The following is a 24533-nucleotide window of genomic DNA, read 5'->3' as shown; positions in this document are numbered from 1 at the left end:
TTAGGTACATAATTACAAAAAAAGACACTTCATTACGCAATGCTAGAAAAATTAACACACAATTACTGAATTGTGAAACGAAAAAACGCTTAATGTGAATACCAAGTCCACCGGGTGCTAACAGAACACTGCGGAATCGGGGAGCTCTGGTGTTCACGTCCCACTGGGGTTATAGACTTGAGCTTATGTTTATTTAAACTTATTAATCCATTTGTACAGTATCCTGTTAGAACGCTAGAGCGTTGAAAAAATCCCCATTTTGAGAGAGAATTAGCGACCTTATAGCGATTATATAGCGACCTGATGATGGATTAATAAACGTGCCTGTTCACAAAACTAAAAATTCACTCATCGTTAATGCTTGTCACCCATAAGGGCGAGTCCCGAAGATATATGACGCGCTAAAGGTTTTTCGTAATTGAATTGTAGGATTTTATTGGTGGTCACGCATTAGTGCTGTGTAAATTTTCATTTTATTCCTCTTTTATGGCGCGATGCTATCAAACTTTATCATAATTCGTCTACACTAACTTTACTAACCCATACACACATTTGGTACCTACATATAACTCTATAGCATACGTTTACACACTTTCATGCATATAACTAAAATATAAATGGCTTAATTGACGTAACAAAATGGAATCAATTAACTTGTGACTAATTACAGGTCCTTAACTATCTACATTTTTTTGCAATTCAATTTCAAATCACAGTTATTTAGTATGCAAATGTTTGGTCAATCGAAAACAAGCGAATTCATGTCAAATGTAAAATATGCATGTTGGCAAGCCGGCAGCTAACGATGTGCAAAACAATTGAATTAATGTGCACAGTGCGCCAAATACCAGTCCGTTTAGGGCCAGTTATTCAATTGTTCATCTATATTATCAACTACTTTATCTATGTTAGGTATCTACTTAATTCAATAATGTTTGCAAAAACGTACCAAGTAATTTTAATCTTCTATTCTGGCTAATGGCTAACCTTATTACTACGGCTAGGTTATAAATAAGTTTTATAAAATAAACTTCAACATACTGGATCCATTCATTACTTTTAAATATAAAATCATTTATTCTAGCGTCCAAGTTATTTAGCGTTGCCATGCCAATGCCAATGTCGCAATCTCCCAGCCTCGAGTGGGGAACAGACTTTATGTCGTTAAAATTCAGTAAAGCTAAGAACACATTAGAAACGATAGGCTCACTCTGTCGTAACAATTATTCCCGGTTCATACTCGTTTTATGGCTGTATTTACTCGGCTCTCCGAAATTAGAGATGTGCTTAACGGCGGTGTAACCTCCCGTAAGATTAGTTATAAACACAGAAGGTACGGTTTATTTTAGGTTTTGCATGTTTGCGTTATAGATTAATCCCTGTTCTATGTCTATTGAAGTCTAATTAAACATTTTCAAAAACACAAAACAATTTGATTATAGAACAATATCGCCTTTGAACCGTCGGAGGTAATTTTAAAGCTTAATTGTACGCGATTAAGTCCCGTTTAAGCAAATAATAATGTGAAAAAATCGAGAAAATGTATATCAGTGTTTAGCATAGGTGTCACATAATAGAAAGGTATGGAAATCAAGAATTCCCAATTATGTAGATATTTTAAACTGATTAATTTTGAAAATTAAATAAATAAAATCATACGGCTTAGAGGTCAATTCAAATACACCTGACATCAAAACAGTATCTAAATAATATCATTTATGTTTTGTTTGCCCTCGACGTGATAGGTATTAAAAAGCCAGGCTTTTTCAGTTGCAGAAATCTTGCCCCTCTAATATGCATATCTACTCTTTGTGTTAACGTCGAGTAAGCTCATGGTGTTTGTTTTACGAAATTGAGTATGTAATTGTTATCATAACAAACTCTCAATTCCATTGTTTGCTGTGTTCTGTTTGATTTGCCTTTTCTTAAATAATTTCATAGGAAATATAAGGATTTATATTTGTCCATTTATACCTATTGATGTGTTTCTAGTTGAAACAGCTATATTTTAACGGATATTTATTTGATGAGTTCGCATTACGCACGCGATTGGTCGCAACTAGTTGTGTTGGACTGCACTTACTGACACCTCTGTGCTGGCACCATTATTGGTGCCCGTAAGGGCCCGTCTTTGCAAAGTAATTATATAAATTCAATGACCTACACAAGTCAACAGGACAATTCTCACGTATATGCTTATCCCGACAATTTGCCAACGTATAAAAGATCAGCAGATTTAATTAGCATAAATGTTGAATCGAATTGGTTCACTGAAATCAGACGTAAATGAGCTTTGTTCTCGAATTAGCTGATACTTGAAACCTGTTAACATAAGTTAGCGTCGATTAGTAAATCTAATTAAATATTTTGTCTAATTAGAACTTGTAAGCGCTTATAAGTAAGCGAATTATATAAAAAATATATATAGACTTCGGTAATCTGATTCTCTACTCTGCCGTAAAAATAAAAAAATTTGGTTTTACTACTTATAATACAAGTACACAATACCTGGACTATAAATTTTTTTTTTTGAATAATATAAGTACACACACATAGACATCACATAATGCAATCAATCAAATACGAGTAACTATTATTTTCACAAACACGTGTGATTTGTAATTTGGATTATAAGAAGTATGAAATGTTTCGTAACACTTAGTATAAATACGAATACAAGACACATGAAAGCCGATGACTTAATTCTATTCAAACCGAAAATGGGCAAAGTTACATTATGATTATGTTATAAGCAAAGGTATATATAAAAAGGTATATATAACTTTGTATAATGCTCGTTTAGATGGCGACACCGAATTATATTTAACACATTCTAGTGAAAAACCATGGAACAAATAGTCACAAAGCCAATCTGAATGTTTTAGTCCTGTATGGAAAAATGGCATTTTAAATGCATAACATGTCATCGTAATTAGTGAAGCGTTGATAGATGACACTTGATTCAATTAGTTGAGTAAATGAACAAATAGATATATAACCTATTTTTATATCGTTTCGTTGAAAAAAGGTTGCTACACGTGGCACATAATTAGGCTTACATTACGAAATAATCTCATATATTTGAGTTACGTTTCAGGGATATTTTCGCACATTTTATTAACTTCATTCTGTAATAAAATGTAGGGATCTCCACAAATATGCTATGAAATTCCTAAAACACATACATATATTACCGAATTAACATACTGTAAAACCGACCTAATTTTCAGGGCTGTAAGGTTTGAATCTCGTTGTCAATAAAGAGTTATATATGCTGCTTAGAAAGTAAGCTTTAGAAATACCACTTAATGGTCTCTGGTTGGAGTGCCGTTAAAATAGCCCTTCAGCTTAGAATTACTGCTTTAACGTAATTCGGCCTTTGTTTTGAATGACATAGCTGTAACAAACAAGTTTGTATCAAATAATCAACCTAGTAGTAAATTATTGTATGTAGATACTATTTAATTATACTCGTACTATGTGATGACTCAGAGCCACTTGTAATTCAGAAAAAAATATTTGAAATAAATTTATTACATAATTGTCTGAAAACCAGAAATGTCACTATTAACAGAACCGAATTATCGAATAAATTTACACTAGAAATTTATTCGATAGCGAAACGTGACGTATGCGTTTTGTTGCGCGTGGGATTTGAGTTTACAAAACGTCCCGCTTGGAGCGCTGTTTCTAAATCCCATACAAAATAAGACGCAAACGGGGGTACAGATCTAGATCAAATTCATAACCAGTTAGGCAGGAATCGGAATAGACTTCCTGGTTAAAATGGATCAAATTTTACAGTTTATTTTCGTGGGCAATCGATAATCGAGTATTTATTTTCTCAACTATCCCTAACAAGTTTATTTTATGTAATATAACTGTGCAGTATATTTCAATTTATTAATCTATTTTATATTGTACAGAATACACAGTTACAAAATATATAGGGACAAAAGAGATGTATTGTACGACAAACGATACCATTACAATTATTAATAGACGAGTACAGAACGATACCGTTACAGAATCATTTCGAAACGAACAATACACAATGACCGAAAGGTTTACGCTCGCTTAAAACTAGATGGCCTGTGACAAATTAAATGATGTCGGAGGCATAAAGTGGATGAGTCACCCCGCGCCGTACTTACGTCGATTCGTCATGCACCGAGATTTTTAAATCACGATGGATAACATATGTACATAATTACATATGCACAGAAAACGGGTGGGTCTGTGATTCCATGATTCAAATTGAAACTTTGTAATTTATCCGGAAAAAAAAATCTAATTATAGAAATTATTGATAAGTATAGTTTCTCGATCTTAATTTTTTGTGTCATAGATACACAAAAAATCCATAATGAACATTTTAATATTAAATAAAATTATGTATATTCGCTATGTGCACGACTGTCACGCAACCTAGCATCTACAAATCTAGAGGTAAACGTCAATTCACTATATCATATAGAACTACTCAAAAACTACTGAACGGATTTTCAAACGACTTTCATTTATCAATACTCATAGTGATTCTTGAGGAAGGTTTAGGTAAGTGTATAACTTGTTAAGGTTTATTAGGTAAATTGGTTGAAATATAATTATGTTGCCGGAAAACATCACGCTGGCTAAGAGCTTTAATCGAAAACGCTGTCTCATCCGTTTGAGCTATAACAACACAATGTATGGTGGGGTTGCCTGTCTTTCATGGGTGTACAAAAAGTTATTTATTTATATATTTACATAATATGTGGCATTTGCAAAGCTATTTACTCGGATACAGTATTAATAATTATCAAATTAAATACGATAGTTATATGAAGCATTTTATACAGATTACAATGGTCTTTTACACCATACAATTTAAATTAATATTTCAGGAGTAAAAGTAGTTGTAAATTAAAGTTTAATTTCGAGCCATTTAACTTGAACGAAATGTTAAAGACGCTATCCGCAGTTAGTTCTAATTTTTACCACCTTATGTGCTGGGATCGTTTTACTTACCCGCACCATGCACTTCGCTCGTAGCCAATACCACTCTCACCACCTTTGCAAAATAAGTTTCACAATTATCAAAACCCGTTATTAAAATAAGTCAAAAATGTTAAAACATTTCAGGTATAGCGTAGGTATTCCTTAATGTGAACTTCTCAATAAGTGTTCAGAGTAGAGGCAGTTAAAGTTTCTCATATGTTCGATTACCGCTCACAGACCGACAGATTAGGTTTATGTTTCTGCCGATTGCGTGGTCCGATTTTAGTCAAACACAGCAGGGGAGAACGTTTCTCCCCATATATATTTCAATATATTTAATTGCTACAATTGCCTTTTACATCCAGCGGCTAAATCGGGGTCCAAAAACAAGTCCATTTGCTTTCAAGTCATTTAACGAGCATATATGTAAGTGCAATGTAGTTTGAAACTAAAAATAAAGCCGACTATAGTTACCAAATTCTCTCAGAACATTGAAGGGTTAGACAGGGAGTGACTAATCTTTAGCAAGACACGCTTTCGAAAACGAGGTTCATAATTTCATTCTATCTTGGTACTTTTTCGTCTGTCGTTTTTTCGACCGGTTGTTTCGTCTACGTCTGCTTAAGTTTGAAATGTGACACATAAAATATAACTTACTACGGTTGATAGTTATTTTATTAGACATCTCACTAACAATCCAACTGTGACACTCGACTGATCATCTGGACTTTTGCCAAGTCTGTATTTTCGAATTCCTTTTTTACTCCAGTGCCCATTACAACTATCGACATCTTGACATAAGGTAGACTAACTATGTACCAACATTGTCGTCGAACATTCTATTTCTTGTAAAAGATTTCTAGTCGGACCTAAATAGGCACGCAAAAATAAGCACGCTTTATTTCTTGTTGTATTGAATTATCTACTTACATAATTATATTCTTGTAAATAAAGGAAATGTATCAATCCCAACAAAAAAAAATACAGTACAGTCAGCATCAAAAGTAGCGGATGAAACAACGCGCCAAAAGTATCTGATATTCTGTATAACTTTTCCAAATGTAGATAATTTTCTATAATTCGCGTTCAAAAATATATCTTTTATAGTCTTAGTTTTTCTATATTAAAGACATCACTTTTTGTTAAGCTGTTACAGAATGGTAGATACTTATGAAGCGTTATTTGATCCGCTACTTTTGATGCTGACTGTACATATCAATTTTTTACTAGAGTTAAGATGGTCTCTGCTACCTGTAGTCTGTTGTAGTGTTCTTCCATACTTTGCGATAAGGAATTACGTGGCCTGATATCCTGTAATTCTATACAGTCACTACCTATACGGCTACCACCAGTTTGACACTGACATATTCGCTAGCGTGTGCGTAATTTACTTTCTATGCATCTCGCTCGTATTCGCATATTAGTGCGACCGAGATAGAAAGTAAGTTACGCAGACGTTAGCGAATATATCAGTTTGACACTGCTAAGGCCGTCCTGGTAAGGCTACTACTTATTGCAAACATTGAAATAGGCAAGGTGAAAAATTGTGACCGACGTCCCACTTTGTCGCTTGCCATAAGGACGAGATTTGCTTGTATGTTTATACGGACAACCTGACAAGGCGTCCTTATGGCGAGCAACAAAGTGGGACATTTTGACAGCCGCGGTCACAATTAAGCATGTAATTAAAGGAATGTCGGACATAATGTAGACTACATTTCGCTTCTTAATTCAATTGCTATAATAAGGGTAAGGACACATGTTATTAGAGACGATAGCGACGTCTCTAATAGACGATTTGTTATGAATACAGAATTGCACCGATTATATCCTAAGGATATTGTAATTACGTTTAAAGTGCACCGATATTAAAAAATACAAACACCAGTTAGTAACATTTGAATATGAAATGGCTTTGGTTGCATAATAAAGTTGTATGCAATGACCGGAGTCGCGATGGGGTGCCGTTTCTTGTTGGGTAATTTATTTGATCGGTTTGCTTAGCAATGCGGAAGCTTAGTTATTGAATAGGGTGTGAATGGAACTATAATAAAAAAATAAAAAAAAAACAGATTTTCGTATTTACAGATACGTCAGTGGAATTTCCAAAACATTTTTGCATTACTATACCTATCGCGTCGCGTCGCGTCGAACGACGCGAGAGTGATAATAGACTTTGCTACTACATCGTGGGAATCAATTTGAACTACCAACTAATAAACTTTTTACAAAAAAATTAAAACCAGTAATTATTATCCAATTTAAGTTACGGTTGAATGAAAAACATGTTTAACACTGAATTCATAAAATTTCTTTTAGAAATCTAGAGACAAGAACTTAAAGACAGGAATGGTTACTCAGATGGACTCACGAAAATTCTAATTATAAATAATTCCTGTCTACATCCTCCGCCCCAACGCTGACCCAAGCCCTCAACCTCACAATTCCTGAATTCCTGATCACTGAACCCCCGAACTTTCAACCGCCAATCTCCGACCGACCCCTTAACTCCTAACTTCCAAGCCCTCAACTCCTGACCATCGATCCTTCAAACCCTGACCCCTGAATCCCCAACCTCAGACCACTCGAATATCACCTTCTACCTTTATCTCCCACACTGACCCCTCATCTCAGTCTAGTTAGTCAAATCTACTACTGCCTACATCAAAAATAATAATACTGTGGTCGTCATCATGAAGTCCACTCCATCACATTAATGGTTTTTGAGAGCAAATGCTTAAATTGCTTTAGAATACACCCAAATATTACAGGACATTATTACACAAATTGACTAAGTGGGCCTATTTTAGATATGAGCTAGTTATAGTAATTTTTTTTTTTTTTATACTACGTCGGTGGCAAACAAGCATACGGCCTGCCTGATGGTAAGCAGTCTCCGTAGCCTATGTACACCTGCAACTCCAGAGGAGTTACATGCGCGTTGCCGACCCTAACCCCACCCCCCTCGTTGAGCTCTGGCAACCTTACTCACCGGCAGGAACACAACACTATGAGTAGGGTCAAGTGTTATTTGGCTGCGGTTCCAGTAATCCTCTGTATATATCCATTATGTATATTGTTATTGTATATATTTATTTTATAGGTATACATTAAAACCAATTTAATATGGGACCTCTTTGGATGTAACTCTAATCCAAACAAAAAAAGCGGCCAAGTGCGAGTCGGACTCGCCCATGAAGGGTTCCGTACCATTTATGACGTATTAAAAAAACTACTTACTAGATCTGGTTCAAACCAATTTTCGTTGGAAGTTTGCATGGTAATGTATATCATATATTTTTTTTAGATTTTTCATCATTCCGTTATTTTAGAAGTTACAGGGGGGGGACACACTTTTTTTCACTTTGGAAGTGTCTCTCGCGCAAACTATTCAGTTTAGAAAAAAATGATATTAGAAACCTAAATATCATTTTTGAAGACCTATCCTTAGATACCCCACACGTATGGGTTTGATGAAAAAAAATTTTTTTAAATTTTTATGACGTATTAAAAAAAACTACTTACTAGATCTCGTTCGAACCAATTTTCGGTGGAAGTTTGCATGGCAATGTATATCATATATTTTTTTTAGTTTTTTCATTCTGTTATTTTAGAAGTTACGGGGGGGGGGGATAAACATTTTACCACTTTGGAAGTGTCTCTCGCGCAAACTATTCATTTTAGAAAAAAATGATATTAGAAACCTCAATATCATTTTTGAAGACCTATCCATAGATACCCCACACGTATGGGTTTGATTAAAAAAGATTTTTTGAGTTTCAGTTCTAAGTATGGGGAGCCTCCAAAATTTATTGTTTTTTTTTCTATTTTTGTGTGAACATCTTAATGCGGTTCATAGAATACATCCACTTACTAAGTTTGAACAGTATAGCTCTTATAGTTTCGGAAAAAAAGTGGCTGTGACATAATCGGACAGACAGACGGACATGACGAATCTATAAGGGTTCCGTTTTTTGCCATTTGGCTACGGAACCCTAAAAATGATTACTATATTCGAACTACGGGGCTTGGAATAATCGGTGAACTTACATTTAAAAAATAGCCACAACCGAACACAGAACCTCGTTTTCTTAGAACTGAAGTTGGTTAATATATATGTACAAATTCTTGACTAATAAACACCTTACGTATAAACGTATGTATTTTTATAACATATAATTTATGTAAGTTTCGATTATCTTTGTTAGTCATAGGTTCGACTAGAAAAACACCCGGAAGGATGTTCCAGAGGTCCGAAAATAAACTATGTATTTCTATTAAAAAAAAAAAAACAGAAGGAACTATTTGTTTTAATAATCACCGTGAATGGATCAAAATGCAATTCAACTGTCGTCATTTATTTTGTTGCAATTACGTCGCGATTATGAGGCGTTGCGATCTTTTTTTATCGTTAGTTATGCCATAGGGGACACGAAGGGGGAATAAAATTCCCTACTGAACAATATATCACATCATTTATACATTGGAATAAATTGGGGGAATTGCCAATAATGATTCGGGATTTTACTTCGTATACGAAAAAAAAAAACTACAGATTTAACCTGACAACTATATTGGAATATATATTTTAGTAGGAAATAAAAGTAATAAGTGAAATGATATTGGAATACCTACTGTACAACAAGCATAATACTGCACTATCCATTGATATTCAACGCTAAACGGGCAATCACCGACCGAAATTGTGACACCCGTATACGAGTCCACTTATAGATAGGACGTCTTTACGGCCCATACGCAATTGTAGCGAGAAATCCCTGGGCGACGATGCGACGGTGGGCATAACGAATTACTCTGCCGTTGGAAAGCGAGGCCGTAACAATGTATACGTTTCACACGCTGTTACTACCTTTCTCATTCGATTTAGAGTACAGCCGGACGGTCAACGGGCGCTTTACGAGGCGTTTCCCAGCACTGATGATGATTTAGATGCAAGGAATATCGGACGGAAGCCCGGCTATAAACCGCGGGACTAACCGAAGCGCTGCCATGGCAACGTGGCGACGAGGGTGCCCTCCCTATGCTCTCTTTACTCTCTAGTTCACGGACACTTATCGTTATCGTAATAAATTGGAACGCGCAATATCCCAAGGATCGCAATAGAATGGCGATGTTATAAAAAGAATATGTACTTACTCGTATTTTGAAATAATATTAATGTTACATATTTGTTCGCTATTATATCTTATGTAGTGCCTATTTAACATCAAAGCAAAGAATAGAAATTTTCTTTTCACCGCACCAACTGATAAGGGACCTCTTGATTATTCAAAAACTAATGTGATATTTTATCCACATGTGGGGCAAAGTACTTAATCAGATGCATTTTGAGTTGTTTCCTTGTGTTAGCTGTGTGTGTGTGTAGAATTTACTTTTAAATGATGGTTTTGAATGATATATTTTTATTACGTTCATTTGTATTTGATTATTTTGGTATTTCATAGTTAATATTTCCCTCGCGTTGGTGTGTTGAAAATTTTTGTTTCAATTGGAGTCGTATGTTTAACACTTGTGCCTTGAAACCGTCGCAACGCTCAAGATTCCACTTCTAGAATCTTTCAACTATGGAATTTTTCGCTTACTCGGGTATCAATATTAGCACGAGCGGTTAAACAATAATCGATCGATATTATATAAGATTTTAAGTCACAGTGCTGGACAAAAATAATCATACACTTACACAAAAAGTATACTTTTTAGGGTTCCGTAGCCAAATGGCAAAAAACGGAACCCTTATAGATTCGTCATGTCCGTCTGTCTGTCCGATTCTGTCACAGCCACTTTTTTCCGAAACTATAAAAGCTATACTGTTCAAACTTGGTAAGTAGATGTATTCTATGAACCGCATTATGATGTTCACACAAAAATAGAAAAAAAACAATAAATTTTGGGGGTTCCCCATACTTAGAACTGAAACTCAAAAAATCTTTTTTCATCAAACTCATACGTGTGGGGTATCTATGGATAGGTCTTTAAAAATGATATTGAGGTTTCTAATATCATTTTTTTCTAAACTGAAAAGTTTGCGCGAGAGACACTTCCAAAGTGGTAAAAAGTGTGTCCCCCCCCCCCGTAACTTCTAAAATAACAGAATGAAAAATCTAAAAAAAATATATGATATACATTGCCATGCAAACTTCCACCGAAAATTGGTTCGAACGAGATCTAGTAAGTAGTTTTTTTTTAATACGTCATAAAAATTTAAAAAAAAATTTTTTTCATCAAACCCATACGTGTGGGGTATCTATGGATAGGTCTTCAAAAATGATATTTAGGTTTCTAATATCATTTTTTCTAAACTGAATAGTTTGCGCGAGAGACACTTCCAAAGTGAAAAAATGTGTGTCCGGGCCCCCTGTAACTTCTAAAATAACAGAATGAAAAATCTAAAAAAAATATATGATATACATTGCCATGCAAACTTCCACCGAAAATTGGTTCGAACGAGATCTAGTAAGTAGTTTTTTTTTAATACGTCATAAAAATTTAAAAAAAAATTTTTTTTCATCAAACCCATACGTGTGGGGTATCTATGGATAGGTCTTCAAAAATGATATTTAGGTTTCTAATATCATTTTTTTCTAAACTGAATAGTTTGCGCGAGAGACACTTCCAAAGTGAAAAAATGTGTGTCCCCCCCCCCCTGTAACTTCTAAAATAACAGAATGAAAAATCTAAAAAAAATATATGATATACATTACCATGCAAACTTCCACCGAAAATTGGTTTGAACGAGATCTAGTAAATAGTTTTTTTTTAATACGTCAATAAATTAAAAAAAAAATTTTTTCATCAAACCCATACGTGTGGGGTATCTATGGATAGGTCTTCAAAAATGATATTTAGGTTCCTAACATCATTTTTTTTCTAAACTGAATAGTTTGCGCGAGAGACAGTTCCAAAGTGGTAAAATGTGTGTCCAAAGTGGTAAAATGTTGAACAAGATCTAGCAAGTAGATTTTTTTTTAATACGTCTTAAATGGTACGGAACCCTTCATGCGCGAGTCCGACTCGCACTTGGCCGCTTTTTTATTTACTTATACAACTCTTTTGTGTTGGTACTTATATAATAGAAAACTTATAGTACATTTAATGAGTTTGTCTTCTAAAGCGCCATTTCGGTTGGAGCTGAACAGCATATTTGAAAAAACATGGAAAACATAGAACTGTGGCGAATTTGCCTGGAGACGGTCGCAAGCAACCACCAAATCAATGGGATGATGCTAAATTCTTCGATGCGTGAAGTTAAATCCAAAAATATCATCGAGAGTTGTTAGGGAAATGATGGATCTTAGGATCGTTTCTAATGCGATCAGTCCTCGAACTATTCGTCGCAGGCTCAGAGAACATTGTTTTACAAACTTCATTTATTTGTATTACTAACAAAAAACCGTCTTAGATTTTTGCGAAGAATCATATTGGAGCCAGGACCTCGGAGTAATGGAAATCATTATTATGGACTGATGAAATAAAATTGCAGCATTTGGACAAAAAAGTGGTGTAAGGTGTAGCGTAAGCCTTGCGAAGCGGTAACAGAACGTAATATACAAAAAACTATTAAGCATGGTGGGGGTAATGTTATGGCGAGGAGCTCATTTTCTAGGTCTGGAGTTGGCAGCTTAGCTCGAATTAATGGAATAATTACTGCTGAAGGTTATACATATTAACATTTTGCAAGAGAATTTATAGGTAGATCTCTACTTAAATTTGGCTTGGAGGGCCTGTAATATATCTATTTCAGAAAGATAATGACCCAAGCACACAGTTAAAATATCTGCTGCATTATTCAAGGCAAATAGGATCAAATAGCTTGAATGGCCTCCATAATCGCCCGATATCAACCCGGTTGAGAACTTGTGGTCATATTTGTATGGCAAAATTAACAAAACAAATATCACTAACAAGGATTCCTTCAGAACTCTGGAATAAGCTTGGGACAATATCGGCCTGGTTTACCTAAAATAATTGGTCGAAAGCGTGCCTCGCAGATAACCAGCAGTGTTGATCGTAAAAGGAGACCACACAAAATATTTGACTAAGTTTCATTTGCGATTGTGCTTCCGGTATGATTTTAATTTGTCCAGAACAAAATGAAGTGTGATCCATCTTTACTTACGTCAATAAAGAAGTTTACTATACACCAACGCTCGTGTCACCCGTCCCTTCGGCCCTATACTTATCAATTACATTTAAAAAAAATGTTGAATCTTGAAGGTTTATTATGTATGTAAAATAGGCCATGAAATGTTAAAAGATATATCTTGTGTGTAGTGGAATACATAAATACAGATAGCCTTCGAGTCTATTACAGATGGACACTTTCAGTTTCGTGCAATGAATGATTCTTTTTGTCCAGCACTCTAGATATGCAAAATCCAATTTTTTATCAGTAACTTATTACCACTGTAGATAGTTACAAGTGACAAAACATGGCTCTCCCAATTTATTACCCTTATTATATACAGCGACGGTCTCATTACTGCCGTGTTATGTTTCACGAGTTCACCCAAGTTTATACTACTCACTAAGTTATTTCATTTTGGTGCCGTATAATGGTGTTTGATGTTCAAACATAACAGTAAAATCTTGATATGAAACGTAAACACAATGTGAAATCCCTTTTATGACCCGTCGGCTGATGATGATATATCGACGTCGGCCACGGTGTTGATCGTCACTTACCCTACCCTTATCACGGAGCGCGTAATTTCGAATTCATTGACCTTAGTTCAACACGGTATGGGACGCAGAATTTTGTTAAAAGCCATTCCATGTCCGCGGTATGTGTCTTCAATATTTGGAAACTGATATAGAATTGTTTTTCTTTACAGATACCGATTGGATATGAGACGATGAGCCATGGAATCACAAAGCGCGCCGCCAAGCCCCGAGGAGTCGGGGGAGGCGGTGTACGACCCCAGGTGCGGCCGTTACCAGCTGCAACACACGCCCTCGCTCCAGCGCACCTTCGCCAGCTGTCGCGAAACTACGCGTCCCAGGCCTCACCACCGCCACGCCGTCTCAGAGCCTGCACGCCCCGACGATCGGGTGCTCACCACCGCAGAAGTACACGATTACCCTTCATCAGAGTCAGGCATCGCCGCCGATTGTCCTCACCCCCACACGAGCAACGACGAGAGTCCCTCTTACGATCGATCTGACTATGAAGGAAATTCTAGCTACAGTCTCAGGCACACACCTGATTATCATCATACCTTAGATTGTAAACACAGGCCGGTCGATTATAATCGTAGTCATACACCTGATTATAATCACGGTCATGGGTCGGACTGTGAGCGTGCCCACACGCGCACTCAGGGTCGCCGAGCTCATAGAAAGCACAGGCGGGAAGAGGACGATGGAGCGCAATCACTTGACGAGCGTTGTGCTAGGGACTTGGATGAAATTTTACCAGCTCGGCTGGCCGCCGTTAACTTGTCAAGAGATCCACCCCCACAAACGTGGAACAGAAGCAATATTGCTGCTACAATGGAAAGGTTCGAGCCCGTTGACTATTCATATGCCTACTATGACCATCATTTATCAATGCCGTCGTCGTCAAGAAAGGCTAACAGACATCGAGGACGCGGCGGAATACCAAGAGATCGTACAGCACGTCACAATTATGTCACTCGATACGGAACCGAGGAAAATATCTATGAAGAAATAACAGACGGAACAAGAACCTGTCCTAAGCATAGATACGCACCACGACAATCTCTCGTGTCTCTAGACAGGAGCGTCGTAGAAGAAGAAGTTCGCCGAGTAGAATCGAGGCACAAGAGAATTTTAGGAGAGCTAAATCTAAGTGTCGAAGCGATGTTAATGCCAGAATGCGAATCACCAGATTCAGAGCGAGCTGAAGATAGGGATAATATAGAAGAATTGCTAAGAGTCGGGCCGACAGATGAATTACTTTCACCTGCGAGCTGTAATCCCCCGGATTTGGATAGCGGGTTTAGTGGGAGCAGCAGTGGAGCGAGTTACGTCGGGAGTTTGCGACGAAAGCCGACTGGGTCGGTGCCTCACTTACCGGCGGTGGCGTATGGTACGCGTGGTGCCGGAGTCCGCATACTAGGTGCTGATGAATGCAGCGTGCGTTGCCCTAGGGACACCACCTCACCCCGTAGTTCTAGCTGCGGTGACGCTAAAACGACGGGGTTTTGGAATAAGAAGTCCTGGAAGAAAATATCAGGTTTCTCTAGCTCAAACAGCATCAACAAGGCCGGTCTCACTGGTAAGTTAATCCTAAACCATTTATATTAAGATAAGCTAGATGCATGAAATATGAAAGTTTCAAAAAACTTTAAATCTCAACAAACAATTTAATTTCTTTCTACATAGTTGACAAATACTACACACGATACCAAAATAACATTCACTACAAAATTTAGATTTGCGTATCCGTTCTCACATAAAACACGAATGATTCCGCGATATCAAGTCATAAAACCCCTGAGAGTATCACTCCCGTTTTATTTTCGCCCACTTTCATCCGCCCATGGGCGTTTTCAGATGGACGCGCGCGCCTGGCTCTGTTTGTTGTTTTTGTTTGTTTGTTTTGTTAACGGTGCGGCATTTTGCATTGCAGGTCTGCTCGTTAGGTACACTTTCCGGCGTAAGTCCGGGTCGCAGGGCTCTCAGAGCAAGCGGCGTGCCGAGCCGGTCACATGCGATGCGTGCCTCTCACAACGATGTTAGCCGCACCATGGTAAGGGTCCTACACAAATCACTTGCCAATTATCCAAACACATTAAACCACTAATAAAACAATTATATCATCTTGTAATCAAATAGCTTATTACTAATGATGTAACGATTTTTTTTTATTTAACACCCCGATTGGCTAAGCCGCGTCCATTTTAAATTATGTTTTTTACCTCATGGAGGACTTCAAATAACCCTTTTAAAAACATTCACAACATAACAATCGGTTAAACAACAAATCTAACACCATTGTGTTAAATATTAAAGTATGTATTAACAATAATAACGACCGCGCGGCTGGGTCAGGAACGATTAACGAAGTCGATACAAAGTTCCCTCGTTAAGGTATCGGAGATATTACTTCTACTGACTTCGACTTAAGATAAGTATTGTTCCGCAAGAACCGAGACAATAGCATGCGCTACCACTTAATTAAGCCCCGGCGATGCGATGTAACTTAGAACGAGGGCAAAGTTTCTGATTAGTCCGCCAAGACAAATGTCAAAACAATACGTGTGGTCTTGGTTGCAGATGACGCCTGTAGGCCAAGCCGAGCTAAGTCCAGAACAGCCACTATGCCATACAGGTTAATATTTCTATTAAGAACTTTCATAACATTAAATTAAACTCTTAGAAAAGTTAATAAAAAAATTCCAAGTGTTTTCTTACATTTAGCAACGTAAACTTTAAAAGTTTTGTAAAATAAGACCTGCGAGAATACCGTCGCTGTTTAGTTTAAAGTTTTTTCTTTGTTACAGCTACTCCAACGGAAAACTGGTGGTGCCGCTGGATTCCCTAGCGCAGAGCTGAGGGGCCGAGGCCCCTCACGCTCCCGGCCTCCAATTCATCTGAAGGGCTCCTTACGATCGGGCCGCGATAAGCGTTCTCCCTCCGCCCTCCAAATACATACATCAGAAACCTCACAACAAAAACATTCCATTACGCAGACCTTGCAGCACGTCTCAAAGACAGTCTGCAGTGCGATCGTGTAACAAAATGTAAAAAGCATGTGTAAATAAATCAAGAGACTTCGGGAAAGTACGCGGCGAGTATACGTTGAAGTGATAGAAAAGCCTAAATAAATATTTGTGTTGTTTTGACAACCGTTTCATAGAAACATAAGGACTACGTTGTTACTACTTATCAATTTTTAGTAGTTACTAGGTACCTACATGAAAAGGCTGACACAGTTAAATCGCATTTTGTATATGGTAATTGGAAATCGTTGGCATTAGCTGGTACATATTAATTAAAAAACTATTTGATGTTTGTCTGTAACTTTTCTATACAAACCTATACCTTATCACACGTAGATATGTGTAAAAAGTATTGTTGTCTGCTGTTTTAGTAAATTTTAATGGTGCCTAATAAAGCCTGAAAACTTTCAAGATGTTACTGTCAGAAAAAAAACACCATTTCGTACAATATTAAGCACTAGTTTTTATAAAAAACGGTATAGGTAGTTATTTAGAACATTATTACAGACTGCTCGACTCGATCTATTTAATAAAACGTGCTTCAGGCTTAATTTTGCACCAATTACATTATTCTAAAACCACTGCAATGTTAACTTTCAAAAGTACCTAAGGAACCATTACGAGTAGCAAGTCAAGAAACCTTTGGTCCAACATATTTATTTAAAACTAAGAATCTGTGTAAAAATGTCGTTTTTTTAAAGAAATAAATGTTGTTCTCGAGTCCATTGTTAATAGTTGTTAGTGTGTAATTGTATATTTTGTAAATACGTAGGCATACAGTGCACTGTTCTTTTGTTACGGAAACTTTTTTGCATTGTTATTTGAAAGGCTTTTATAAAAAAAATATCACAGATATAGGTAGTGGATAAAGTCTAAAACACATCTCATTTTTGCAGCAATCGTAATGAATATTTTATGTTTGAGTGATTAAGATAAACAATATTTACGATTTGACAATATTTTTAACAATCTACACTCAAATATAAACGAGCACATTTTATAATATCTTTGTATTATTTATTCTAAAGTCACAATTTCTAGAATGTTGTAATTTACCATTTACCTAAAAATTAAGGATGTGACCGATATAATTGCTGATAAATAATTATATTAGACACTTGTCACTTAGGTGCATAGTTATGTACCAATGAATATCCCTACATTATTGAGTCACTAATTCTAAATCTTCTTTAACTTTAGTACTAAGTTTTATTATTTCTACTTATTAATACCTCTTTGATGTTTAATGTTTTGCCATGTCATACGGATTTTTGTCTAGTTAATTACATAGGTTGCATTAGAATTTTTATATATACCTACCTACACTTTGATTCTAGCCAACATTAAAAAGGTTTTGATTCTAGACAACATTTTACAGAGCAATGAAAATGGTTACACGATGGATATTCTATGAAAACTGTTGGAGCTCATATTTATTGTTCTATATAATTGTTCTATGGTTTATATCCTATTTATTTTAAAGTACCCCGGAACGATACCGAGTGACCTGCACTTTCTTAACACTGCCAGTTGTTGTGACAAGTGTCTAATAAATTACCTTTATTGATACATATTTATAATGATTGTAAATAATGATTACTTAAAATTCATATTTAAATCAGTCAGTGAGACTTAAGTAATAGGTATGTAACTGCTAAGCTGGACTGATAAGAGGTAAACACTCTCAATGTTATATTTCTTTTACTGTCTGTAAGAATTTAGCGACCGTGTTCAAGTCAAAAGAGATCTTTATTAAATAAATCATAAAAGTCATAACAATCTTTTATTTACCCTGAAGGCGTATTCAATAATACTTCGAATAGATCTCGTGAAAGAATACAAGCCAGTAAGGTGCTGGCTTGACGTTGCGAGGGATGACATGACGGCTGAGTGAAGTGGAGGAGAAAGTCGGAAAGTAAATCTTGGGCTCCGAAGCATTGGCTGACGATGCAACCGAGATAAAAACCCGGATCTCTTTGTTTGGCATAATTATTGAAAGTCATAATGTAATGATAGTCATATTATCATTAGTCATAACTGTGAAACTTCTAACTTTTCAGGTATTTCCTTAGGTTATCCTATAGAAAGGTTAGGTTAGGTTAGGTTTGTTTAATGGAAATCCTGAAAAGTTACACGAATCTGAGAAAAACCTAATTATGGCTAATGAAAATGCGGACAAACAATACATTATGACTTAAAACTTTATAGGAAACAATATAGAGACCCGATAAAAACATTAAGATGAGACAGGACTTCGTAATCTTCGTATGCGTCTCACTCGTAAAACAGTCAGGCGACCAGGACGTCCCCTGGTATTGATATCATTATACAGACAGGCCAATTCGAACGTACATTGTTATATCAGAATTACATCTAACTGATGCCATTCAGTTATAGTGCATTTCGCTCGTACTAGTTCTCCGTACATGTATAGGTGCGGACAAGAGTGTTATTCCCACTAGTTACCACCAAGTTGTTACCAGTCGTAACTACTGGGATTTTTTTTTCCCACCTTTTACCACTGGTAACTACTGGGACAAAAAAAATCCCACTAGTTACCACCAACTTGGTTTGGGATTGTTTTTTCCCAGTATTTACCTTACCTTACCACCAAAATTTGGTAACAACTTGGTGGTAACTAGTGGGAATAACCGGACATGACGCAAGATAACTAAATAACATGATTCAAATCTTATTCTGATGTCAGTGTACGTTCGAATAGGCCTGATAATAAGTATCATATTTTTTGAACCTAAAATTCTAAATGAGTTGTTCTAGAGCTCATCAATCATCACAGTACTTAAATAATAAATACTTACCTATAACAAGTATCACTTGATAATTTAATGCATATTTATGTTAATATCTTCAATACTTATTTTTGTAAATATACAAAATAATCCTTATATCAAATCGCAGGGCTGAATCCCCATCCCAGTCAAGAGGTAAGGGAACGTTGTATATGGAACATATTATTGATTATATCTACGAACCTACCTAGTACTTATTGGAACCTTTGTACTAACCCCATCAGTCCCATCGCCAATATAGGGTCCTTACTGCTAGCTAGTTTTGTTCAGTAGCCTAGGGCAGCCATCACTGCAAATCCCCTTCTCATGTTCCCCTTTGTTTTTAGCTGTCGGATCAGAAGTGAATAACAGAAGGGATCGCGTATTTTTAAATAAATAAAAAGTACTGCTAATAGGTACTCTATATACATTATAAAAATTATGAAATACATAATTTCATAATTTTTATAAGTATATCATGGTTCCTATGAGCGAATGCTCTTACATCTTTTATTAGGTATCAGATTTTCCCTCAAGATCTAATTTGGATTACAAAATTTGTAGTGGACAAGTGATACTTCAAATGACTTTAAAGTATCGCCTCATCATCATCTCCCTCGCGTTATCCCGGCATTTTGCCACGGCTCATCGGCTTGGGTCCGCTTGGCAATTAATCTCAAGAATTGGCATAGGCTGAAAGCCGACCGCCGATTTTTTAGGAAAACGACTACCATCTGACCTTCCAACCCAGAGGTTAAACTAGGCCTTATTGGTTAGATTTTCCTTCACCAAAAAGCGACTGGTAAATTTCAAATGATATGTCGTACATAAGTTTCGAAAAAATCATTAGCACGAGCCGGGGTTTGAACCCGCTCACACGCTCTTATTCGTTTAAAGTATCGCCTATTTGTTCAAATTAGCCATGTATCATTCTAATATTGAGCGCTAGTGCAGCATAGCGCCTTTTCTTACGCAGCAACCATTTAAGCCAAAAGCACCTAATATTGCTCACGTCCTACACGAAGACATAACCTTACACGGTAACTCTCCGAATTATATTAGAAGCTTCAATTTTTTTAAGATTGCACAAACATCGCATCACGAAAAAAGCAAAAGCTGGCATTCACTTAGGCCAAACGCTTTCATCTCCGTCGTCATAAAAAACATCCCTTAAATATTCGGAGGTACAATGCTGTGAATGGGTTTAAAATTTCGCATCTCCCGGAGGGGAGCGTGTATAAAGAACTTTTATGCTCTTTAAAGGGTTAATTGTTTAATTGCCAATAAAAATTAAAACTGAGATTACGTCTGTAGGAGTTTTATGGTCATTGTTCATGTAAAGAATGACAACTGGCAGATGTTCGTATAAGTTTGATTGATACAACGATGTAAATAAGGTAAGTTATTGTTATACAAATGTAATTTTGCTAGACCCCGCTCGGATTGTTATTCTTAGACACATTTAATTAAACTGATAATAAAGGGAGGGAAATATTATGTCACAATGGATTTTTTTTCAAACAGGAAGGGTACGCTGACAGATATTACATATTAGTACAATTTTGAGAGATTTGACATTCACCGCTGAGCTACGGTCGTAGCGCTAGGTCTTAGCCGATAACATGGATTTCCCGGTAGGTATGTAGCGAAAATGCTCCGTAGAAGCAAAACGACAACATGTCGTGATTAGCGCTGAATGGGTTAAGGTTATGAATTTTATGGAGATGATTATGGATGTTACGGTACCCTTAGTGTTTGATAAATACTATAGCAGGTCGGTAGTATTCCTAAAAATGGCGAATGAAAGAAATATCAACCCAAGTAGCATTTTACTCCATTTAAGAGTACACATTTAGTTCCCAGGTGTACTTGAAGCATTATTACAGTTCACTCGTGATGTATAAGCTGCATTATTGCGATTAATAACACCTATACCTGTCTAAGGGACTTATAGGAGGGTAGAGTTATACTTTTATACGACTGTTGGTGTTATAATACTCTAACAACTATCCTTTAGTCAGCCGTCTGACTAAGAGCATTATAGGAGGGTAGAGATACGGCAACCGCTGTTTAACAGCCTACTTGTACGATGTTGTAGAGCTAGCATTTTAATAGAACACACATGGTCATTTATAAAGCCAAAAGCTGTTATGTTTACTTGTTTGAGACTGTTATACAGCTAGTAGCTGTAGTAGGACTTGTTTGTGATCATTAAAATAACCTTTTTTTACTAGCTGTACAGAAGTGTTTAAATGGTTCGCATGTGCACTGTAGGCTGTTAAAAGGATTATATGTGTTGTCCATTAACATCAATAGCAGTTTATTTGTCCACAAGTACTACTCTAATTTGCTGTAAGCTGAAAATGAATGTGAATGTGATATTCTATTACACTTATCCCACAAGCTGTGTGTTTATATTACGTCGCGTGCAAAAATTTCTGAAAATGAATAACAAACCTTGGAAAATAAGAGCGAGAACCGGTGGAAGAAGAAAGGATCTCTAAAATTTCAGTATATTGAAAGAATTATACGATGATACACAATTGACCTAAACTACATCTTAAAGCTGTACATTAGTTCACATTAGAATAAATTTATAGACATTGGCTCTGTAGTGGTACAAATGTGGGACTTTATATAGGTAACAGCATTCTAACAGAACACATGTGAACCTATTATACGCTCACCGCATTAAATTGGAGTTATATCAGTTCACATAACCGTATTTCATTTCCACCATTTTGTTCTGCGTAACCTAAAATATTTACCAAATAAATCTCCAAAATTATCATGCAAATTTATCACAAAATACGCAGATAGAGCGATTGAGTTTTGGTTTCATGCTATAATTAATTACCGTAGTATAATTATAATGCCAATATAATGTCAAAAACTGAAAATTGTTGATTTCCTCTCAGCCAGTTTTAAATATTTTAAAATGAATATCGCGTTTTTACAGAGGCGCGTGAATATTTTAGCTGTAAATATGTATACATTTCACGATAAACTTGCATTCCCATAGCATTTAACATTATTAAGAATTTAAAACAGGTACTTTACCGCGTGTTATCATAAAATTTATCCAAAGGATATCCGCCGGTGTTTCTGATGGCACACAAAAAACCAAACTTAATGAGGAATAAATAAAATAAAGAAATATAATGGACCCACGTGAATTTTAGGTAGCACTGGAGTACTTTTGTCGGATTTTATAACTGTGATAGCTGTGTATTTAGCCACTTGTTACTCTTTATTACACTCATGTACGTTGTATGGTTCACACTGCGTCCCATATAGTGCCATTAGTCAGCCTTAAGTCCGATGTTACTACTTAAACTGCTATTATAATGCTATTATACTGCTAATGTACAGCCATAGTGAACTTAAGGCTGTCTAATTTGTGCCCAAACTGGTTCTATAAGAGCATTATAGCAAGCTATACAGCTCTTATACAGCTGACTTACACAGCTTGTGGAGTACATGTGAACGACTAGACATCTCATATAGAACCCCGAATGCTACTTGGGAAGGTATAAATAAATCTATGGAACCGAATAAAATTTGAAGAAACGACAACAATAACATCATTAGTGCTTCGTACCAAACTTTGCTCACGAAGCACTCAGTTACAAGTCGGTTAGGTAAGAGCGTTTTTAGGTTTTTGTAGTAACCTAGAAACTCTTATACATAGTTTCGTCATGTTCATCTGTCCGTCCGTTTGCGGCTTTGCTCCGTGATCGTTAGTGCTTGACAGTTGCAATTTGGCTTCAATTACATAAAGACCACAAAACCGAGTCTCCAGACCAACCAGTATAAGCTCATCTTCGTCAGGCCAGCTACATCCATTTAACACATAGTTTTAAGAGTTTTAGTCTCGCAAACCAGTATACAGTATTTTTTTTAAAGAATCCTCTCTGTGGAGTATTAATATTTTATATTTGATGTTGACTTTGGCTTTTTAAAGAATGACAGCAAAATCTCCGCCATTCCTCGCCAGCTCCAACCTTTGGCTCTATGCCACATACACACCCGAGTTTAATTAATTTTGAAACACGTATATCACTGAACCGTTATGTTGCAAAACATACCGTTGTTTCATAAACACTGTTTAGGTAGGATTATAACTGAGACATTTAGTTTGGTTATACATACAATATTCATGTATGTATAACCAAAATGCAATTTAAAAGTTATTTCGAAACATTCTTATTATATTTCTGACAAAAAAAAAAACATTTACAAGTCCGTTTATTTATATTTACAAAATGTGCTAAATAATTTTTAGAAGTATATCCACTCCAGTCTTTCCTCTCTTTCTGCATTTACATAATAATTTAGTACGAGTTCAAATCTGCGATATAAGGTAATGTAATTTAACTGAAGCAAAAAGGCATTTTCAAACCCCTACTATTTTCTTGGAGTTATGATGAGTCAGAGGATATTTTGAAATGACTATAGTAAACGTCTAATCTGTTCTGTTTTCTCTATTTCACACTTTCATTCTGTAGCTATTAACACGCACAAAATAATTCATACACACATACATATTATACATGCTCACATAACCATCACATAAAAACGTTCACTTACATACAACTTACTGAGACCTTTTTACTGACTAAAGTCTTTGTACTTAATTAGATAGTCATAAATATTATTATAGTAGCTTTAAAAATAATAATGGTATTCTGTTAAAAAAGAGCCGCAACATTTCGATAATCCTCTGACATTCCCACGTTAAAGGCTAAGCCTAGTGTGGGACCAAGCGGTGGCTAGTATTTACGATATAAGGACGTTCTGAAAAGACATATGAAGAGATGCAAACTAGAGCCCTCTGACTGGGAGCGGAAGGCAGCGCAGCGGCCGGAATGGCGGCGCCTCGTGCATGATCGAGTCAGCGATTTTGAACATGAACGTCGCCCGGACTCTACAGAAAGCGAGATGAGCTTAAGGCTCGGCCGCCAACCTATTTCCTAATATTGGTGGTGTGTTGACGTGCCCAAAATGCGCTTAGAATTTAGTAGGAAGATTGGGTACGCGAGCCACCTAAAAACGCACC

General features: G+C 36.3%; 1 protein-coding gene across 4 annotated transcripts in view; it reads left to right on the top strand.

The window, feature by feature from the left end:
• LOC133524230 (uncharacterized) overlaps positions 1-18464 on the top strand; it is a 125888-nt gene extending 107424 nt beyond the window's left edge. The window contains exons 3-6 of one of the 4 annotated variants that reach the window (XR_009800347.1): positions 13833-15238; positions 15593-15712; positions 16240-16294; positions 16467-18464. Coding sequence is in view for 3 of the 4 variants with exons in the window: in XM_061860126.1 (XP_061716110.1) it covers positions 13861-15238; positions 15593-15702 (1488 nt within the window). In the remaining variant the exon portion in view is untranslated. The remainder of the gene's footprint in view (positions 1-13832; positions 15239-15592; positions 15713-16239; positions 16295-16466) is intronic. The other 3 variants (XM_061860126.1, XM_061860127.1, XM_061860128.1) reach the window with 3 other exon arrangements.
• The last annotated feature ends 6069 nt before the right edge of the window (positions 18465-24533 follow it).

The sequence above is a fragment of the Cydia pomonella genome, chromosome 13 (genome assembly GCF_033807575.1).
Source record: "Cydia pomonella isolate Wapato2018A chromosome 13, ilCydPomo1, whole genome shotgun sequence".
In the NCBI taxonomy this organism is placed as follows: Eukaryota; Metazoa; Arthropoda; class Insecta; order Lepidoptera; family Tortricidae; genus Cydia; species Cydia pomonella.
This window is presented reverse-complemented; position numbering and strand designations above follow the sequence as displayed.